This window comes from Nematolebias whitei, chromosome 5, assembly GCF_014905685.2.
Source record: "Nematolebias whitei isolate Nwh7 chromosome 5, NemWhi1, whole genome shotgun sequence".
In the NCBI taxonomy this organism is placed as follows: Eukaryota; Metazoa; Chordata; class Actinopteri; order Cyprinodontiformes; family Rivulidae; genus Nematolebias; species Nematolebias whitei.
Window position 1 is genome coordinate 3,895,517 of NC_056502.1, and position 7,711 is coordinate 3,903,227.

General features: G+C 43.2%; 1 protein-coding gene across 1 annotated transcript in view; it reads left to right on the top strand.

Moving 5' to 3' along the window:
• The window catches only part of znf385d (zinc finger protein 385D), a 93,357-nt gene extending 86,083 nt beyond the window's left edge, over positions 1 to 7,274 (top strand). The window contains exons 7-8 of the mRNA XM_037676520.1: positions 2,146 to 2,247; positions 7,029 to 7,274. Coding sequence (XP_037532448.1) covers positions 2,146 to 2,247; positions 7,029 to 7,274 — 348 coding nt within the window. The remainder of the gene's footprint in view (positions 1 to 2,145; positions 2,248 to 7,028) is intronic.
• Positions 7,275 to 7,711: the final 437 nt, after the last annotated feature.

Genomic DNA, 7,711 nt, shown 5'->3' on the forward strand with positions numbered 1-7,711 from the left:
TGAACAATGATGAATGATGGCTGGACAGATGGATGGATGGACAAATGATGGACAGATGGATGGATGGATGGCTGGATGGACAAATAAATGGATGGATAGACGAATGGATGGACAAAAAAATGAACAGATGGATGGATGAATGATGGATGGACAGAAGAACAGATGGTTGGACGGACGGACGGAGGATGGATGGTTTATTCCTTTCTGGTTCTCGTTTAAGGTTCTGTTTGCTGCTCTGTGTTTAGCTGAGCCACTGGTTCATCTCTCCTCCGTCAGTTCCACACCTGTTCTCTGTTTTCATCGGTCTCACCTGTCTCCACTCTCCTCGTCAGCGCAGCTTTCTGAAGCTGCTTCAGGAGAAACATCTTTTCTTAACGTCAGGTTGAATCCATATTTGTTCAGGGCGCCATCAAATCATCGTGTCAAGAACGTCCTCCACGAAACCTGAACACCACTCCAGGTTTTCTGACAATTCTCCCTGGAACAACAAACAAACAAACAAACGGGTCGGTCTGAGTTTGGTGTATCCGAACAGCAACAACCAAAAAGAACCAGTGTGATGAAGACAACTTCCAGTTTGACACCCAGTAAAGGTGCACCATCGGTAAATCGAGGCCAACTGAAGTCGGCGTGTTGCTCCATCCTCCATGCAACACTGAACGATTGACCAGCCTGAGAAGATCTCCCTTTTCCTGGTTCAGTCGGACTCAGCAGCTGTTTCCCGTCTTTCAGCCACGTTCCGGTGTTCACCACCAGAACCAGACGTGCCGTTTAGTAAAACCGCTCCGCCATCATTGTGACATGGGGGCGGGGCTTCCAACAGGAAGTTAAGATTCTGGGTCTTCTCCTGTCTGGACCTCGTGTCTTGACCCAACTGGTCACATAAATTAAAGCATCGGAACCATCTCGGATCGTGTTTTCACGAGGCCCATTAATTAAAGTTTTAATACAATTAATAAATCTTTAGACGTGTGAGGATCAACGTTTACACTGATCCGATGAATTGTGTCAAACTGCAGAGATTTATTGCCCGTCGCTGATAAAAACTAAAGATCTGATCAAAACCTGCTTTACAAAATAAAAGTTGTTATACGTTAAAATAATAATAATTTAATTTAAAAAAAGTTTTGGTTTATATTTTAAAAATTCCTGTATTTCTGCTTTACTTTAATCAGAAATAAAGGTAAAATAATTACAAATATCTGAACTGTTTCTTTATTTTCAGCACATTTTGTCGTTGATGCATCACAGAAAATTGATTTGGTCATTTTGCACTTTAACATTTTTTTTAAATATAATTTACTAATAAAAAGGTGCAAACACTTCACACACACATGCTGCTTGATCATTAATTAATAAAACCATTCATCACCTCTGCATTAATTAAATAAAGGTTATATTTTGGGCACAAAGACATTTAGTTTATCAGCTGCCAAGATATCAAGATATCATGCCATTTGATTTGTCTTGGAATCTAGCAGTTTTTTTGGTTTTGTTACCTTTTTCCTTTTAGCCATCCTATTTGTTAAAAAAAAAAAAAAAAAAAAAACTGTAGTATGAGTTTTTATAACTGCTTATTGTTGTTGCTGTTGTCCATTGTTGTCATCTTTCTTTGTTGAAATCAGGTCTCTCTTGTAAATGAGTCCTCGAGGCTCAATGGGATTTACCTGTATAAATAAAGGTTGATTGAAGATCCTTTATCAAAGCAGGATTACAGCAAAACAAACTAAAACACAACTTAATTTATCATCATACCTCTGTGAGCCTTCAGGGTTTATTCTAGCCTGACTTATAGTTCATTTAATGTATTTTGCAGTTTTTGTTTAAGATTAAACCCAGATATTTGATAGTGTCTTACCGCTCCAGATTCACTAAGTCAATGCTGCGTTCAAGGCTGGTGAAAAGCTGGGACGTCTGAGCGTTACCAGATTTACTGGATTATCGGAAACGGCGTGTTTCTGACTCGGCTCAGCAGTTCATAGCCTCTAAATTAAAACAGACGCGAGTTCAGTGGCTTTACTGGATTCCAGAAATCTTGATGCTAATGGTTTGGTAGCAGCACACGGGGGATAAAAACTCAACCGTAATTTTAAAACGTGTGATAGAAAATGTAAATATTTCTTTCTCTCCGTTTTTCCCCACCAGCACATCAGCAGTCGGCGTCATAAAGACCGAGCAGCAGGGAAACCAGCGAAACCCAAATTCAGCCCCTACAGTAAACCCCAGAAAGGCCCGATCAAACCGCCGGTGAGTCACCGATCAGCCGATCAGCAGCACGAACCTCGCCGTCGGCACAATCGCTGTGACTCGTTTGCTTAAAAGAGAGAGCTCGGTCATGTTTGAAGTGTTGTTCTGTTCGAGAATGATCAATAGTTAGAAGTTCATGAGCCATGACACCGGTCACAGAGCGCAGCGTGAAGGAAGGAGCGAAGTCTTCATCGAGGCTAGGCTAATGCTAGCCAAACGAGGACGGGTTCGCTTTCTAAAACAAGTTTTTCCTCAAAATACTGGCGTGAAAGAATGTTACTTTAGATATTTAACCCTCAGACTCATAGGGGAAAAATCTGACATTCATTTCTGGTTGTTCTTATTTATGTTTTATTGATCGTGCTGTCAGTAAACAGGACCGACTCGGACCGATCTTAAAAAGTTTTAGACTTTTTCACTCCTACTCACTTTATGACCCTCCAGAAAAATATTGAAATCCACTATAAATGCATGTTTTGATCCTTTATACGGACTCATAAAATAATGCATTATTTTCAGTTACTGTCTTTTTCGTCACATCTTTCCCTCAACGGTCGATTTATTTTATATTTTTTTGTCTAGCCCAGTAGATAATTCTCCACTTTCACATTTGAGAGACATTTTTCTCGGCTACGAGTTTCAGTGGAGTCCAGTCTCATTTGATCCCAAAAAATGGTTTTAGTTTGTATTTAAAAGATCAAACCTCTTACAATGTGTATGAGTATTTGGTATAAAACGCTAAAAGGTGGTGGAGGGTCTTCCCAGGGTCTTTTACAAATCTGATTAAAACAAATCTACTGGGACTTCCTGATGATCCTTGAAAAATTGGCAATAAAATAAAGCACTTTAATAACAATTTCTGATTTTAACTGTGCTCTATAAATAAAGTTGACTCGATTTATTTATTTATTTTTAAACTGAATTGCAGGACTAACTTAATTTGACTCGACTCGGTTCTGCACGCTCTGCAGTTTTGTGCCGCCTCGATGTGGACGGCTCATCAAACGAGTTAAAGTCACAAATCTGTCACCGTCCTCTGACATGCGCAGGTCCAGTCAAGACTTTCTGCCCTTCATCGGTCGGAGCTCATGCTGAGCCCATTTGGTCCGCTCCGTCTGAATTCTGTCGTCGGCCAACAAATCTCAGAATACCACAGTGTTGTCTTTTTAATGGATATATTCCATCCATGTCACTGTGCGAGAGGCGGGGGACACCTGGACAGGTCTCCAGTCCATTTCAGGGACACGGAGACAATCATTCTCTCCCTCTCTCTCACCCAGAGACAATTTAGAGTTACCCATCAGCCTAACATGCATGTTTTTAGTCTGTGAGGAAACCGGAGTACCTGGAGAAAACCCACGCAGCACAGAGAGAACATGCAAACTGCACCCAGAACCCCAGCCAGGATTTGAACCGACGACCTTCTCGCTGAGAGGCAGCAGCTCTACCGAGTCATTGTGCCGCCATAGATATATTTTAAAATAATAAACTACCAAAACAAATGGTGCAGCTGTGAGGTTTTAAAAGTGGGCGGGTTGATTCTTGGGAAGGAGGCGCTCTCATGATTGACGTCTCTCTTTGGCCAATCAGCGGCCTGCAGTCTGCTGATGTCACATCTTCAGCGCCACGCGGCTTTAATCTTCAGTCGAGTGGGTCCAAAGAACCGAGCTGGAAGTGAGTGGGACCTTCCAACGGAAAGACTCGAAGCTGCAACGAGTCGACTCCAGCTGACTGATGTCACGGCTGATCAAGTTCTTCTTATTGATAACTATTTGACAGAGCATCGCTTCAAAACGCCCGGACTCTCCCTTTAACCTTCTGGATGACTGTCTGCTTCACTTATTAGCAGCAGATGGATGTTTGACATGCTCTCCTCTCCTCCAGCTGTTTTAGTTGCTGAGGCTTCATTTGCTTCAGCTCCTGTCTCGTTACAGAAAGTTGGACGAATCGGTTTCTGCTCCTGATGGGTCCGTCCAGCCGGCAGCGCCTGATTTAGTAAAATGTCACCTTCTATAAGTGGACCGCCTGTTGGTGAGCCGGCTCTTATTAGAGCTTGGCGGCAGGGAAGGACGTCTTAGTGACCCAAATGGCAGGCGTGACGGCCCGTCGGATCCAGCTCGCTGCAGCAGGAACGCAGACTCGGGTCGATTGCGGTTTAGAGGTGATCGTAAACGTCAGCTTTAACTTCCTCGGAGCGACGTGGTCTCAGGCATCAACGCTTTAAGAGTCGGGCGAGCTGATAAGAGGGAACAGAAGTAACTTTTTATTTACCTGCGGGGATTGTTAAACTTTCTGGACTCTCCGGATGAGCAGAAACGTTTGTTTAAAATATTTCGGATTGCCACGTGCGATGAATAGAGAGAGCCGTGTGGATTCAGCTTCCAAACGGCACAGACGGATTCATCGCTCCCTCTTTGTCAGGTCCAAGCAGGAGGTTCTGCCAGTGAGGGGGAAATGGCTTTTTGTGAAACCCATCATTGACTGAGTTAACGGAGAGGAGCGTCTCTGATGAGCGCAAAGTAAAGAACGCTTCCCGTAGGGTTCGGACGCCCGGCTCGGTCCCTGATGACCCGTGACGACGGCTGCTTCGCTGGGAGAACCGAGCTTTTCCATCACTGATACAGAACATTAAGCCGGATCACTTCGGTGACGTTTTCACCCCACAAGGGTTGTCGTGTCATTTATTTATCTGATTTATCAATTTGTTACAACTTGTCATTTGAAATGATGTTTTTTAGGATTCATTTCCTCGTGTTTATTTTGTCACGTTTAATGTTCTGAAAACACGGTCAGCAGTTCATCCTTCAGCTCTCAGACAGACTTCCTCCGTGCTCCATGTTCAGATTACAGATTATCCTGGTGGAACAAATTTTTAGAAAAGAATGGGCTATTGTATTTTTCTTGTTCAGCATCTGGAGCGTCATCACCGATCATATCAGATGAATAGCACCTGAACGCCTCGCCCCGTCCTCTGAGCGCTCCCCTGCCTGCTGCAGAAACACAACCTTTGATACCAAAGTTCATGCTCAGTAATCCAGATAAAAATCCAACAATGTTCAGCCAGGTCGTCTGCACGGTTTCTTTTTTTTTTAGCTGAGACGTTTTGCCCTTCATCCCAAAGAACTTCTTCAATCTGAGGAGACGCCAAACTGATTCCAACGAACAGCATAATCCATAGTGGAAAAAACTGTTTGCTGGTGCTAAGATGGCCTCCGGGCCCGCCCTCTCCCCCGTCAACAACCTTAGATGTTTTAAGATAAATTCTCCTGCTCGTTTCCAACATTATGTGAAACAATGTTAAGATGAATATTTTTCTGTATTCAGGGGTTTGAAGAGGTGTTGCTGAAGGTCTTGGACTGTTTTGTAACTAATCTTTCACACCTGAACAAAATTAAAAACAAACTGCAGTCAAAATACACACTTTTTATAAACTAAATATTAAATCAAGTTTAAACGTAACGTAATATTTGCTGAATTCTTAGGCCTTCTCTGAAGGCGTAGAAGGCTCTGGGAGTTCCCCACAGCTCTGTCTCAGGGTTCTGGTGTTTTCTGTGAGTAGTTTGCTGCCGACGGCCAAATGCAACTACTAAACCTCAGCCACACATAAAATACAGACATTTTGAAATGCAAATGTTAAATCTAGTTGAGGCTTATTTTTTATATTTGTATTTCAGGTTTTGGTTGTACTTTTTTATGTCAAGCACTCGATAATCCATAGTTAATGTCCAGATTAGCCGGTGATGCAATAGCCTGAACCAGTCGTCAGATTTTAATGAAACTTTCTAAGATTAGTCACAAGCATTTACGGCTGATTATCTTTAAGGGTCAACTTGTTTTAAGATGTTTGATACAGCTGATTGACACTAATCACAAAATAGTCCATAACTCTGATCATTTCATTCACGTTGAGCTAAAATTTAGTGTGGTAGTAGCTAACAGTTGTCTCAAACACACACTCTGACTGCCAACAAATCACACAATCTTTGTTTAAAAAAATGGCTTTTACTGTTGGAGTCACCATATTTGTCTGTTAGCAAAATATCTCATGAATATAACGGGCTGAAACTCTCAAAGTCACAGTTGGAGATAATTCTACAACGACTTAACGTTTGGTCAACCTGATTCAATATGGCTGCCATAGCTAATAGACATTAGCAAATGTATACGTCAGTCATTTTTAAAGATATTGACCTAGAATTTGGTGTGGTGGTAGCTGAGAGTCATCGCCATCACAAACTTTGAGAGTTTTCTGTGGCTTGTGTTTACTGCTTGGTTTATTTTGTCATTTTGAATCTTCTTGGGTTAGTCACGGTGTTTCGTGTGTTTTTCATCAGACACTTCAGTTTCGGATCACTTGCCTTGAGTTCTTTAGTGTCCACATGTGTCATCAGCTAATTTTCCATTAGTCTCACCGGTCACCACCTCCCTCATCTACCCCAGCCTTCTTAAGCTCTTTCATCTGAGGTGACTTTCTCTTTCCTTCTTATTTAACTCTTTTTTTTTATTATTGATGCATGTAGATGAAACGGACTGAACTGGAAAATGGTCACTGGTCTGTTTTTCCTTTCCAAGGTCGAACAAAGTTTTTGTTTGTCCTGGACATTGATGTAGATCGCTGCATAAAAAATAGTTTGTGGAGGGAGTTTAATGTGCCGTGCGCCGTACTCTCGTTCAGCATGGACTCTACTGCAAACGCTTTTGCTTACACCCAAACAGAAGAACATCTGTGGCGTTGGATGAACGTTGGTGTTGACTGGCGTGTTTCTTGTCTCTCCTCACAGATAAAGTTAATTTTGGGAAAGGAGCGTCGATGTCAGCCCCTCACCGCTCAGATCCTGCCCGCCCACCTGGCAGCGATGGCTGTCGCCGCCATTGGACACTCTTTCACGCAGCGCAGGAACAACGCCTTCAACCCGGCGCTGACCTCCGGCCTCTTCCAGACTCAGAACCTCCATGCTGCGCTGCTCCGCCCGGCCCCTGGGCCTGTCAGGACCTCTCACCCACCTATCCTCTTTGCTCCTTACTGAGCTGTTTGATCCAGAAGGACTTGGACCCGTGTGGACCACCCAGACTGGGCTAAGGACTCCTTTCAGCTTCCTTCTATGCATCTGGGGTACTGAACATCTTCATGCCATGTTGGGACCGTTTAAGTCGGCTCTCCTGGTACGGATTATTTATTCAAAGCAGTGAAGTACGGAGAACTTCTTGCGCTGGATTTTTGTCTCCAACCCAGACTGGACGGGCTTTCTGAGCTGCCTCACAGCCCATGGCTCGTACCCAGACCCAGGACTTGGACCTACAGTACGTCGTATCGCAATAATGAATAAAACTAACCCTGTGAACTATGCAGTGTTACTACGTCATGATCCGAGGCAGAGTCTGAGCTGAAGACGCAGTAGGGATGTTCTTTTTGTGAAGCTACAATGGTGTGGTACTAAGATCTTTGCTTCTGTGGAGGATTATT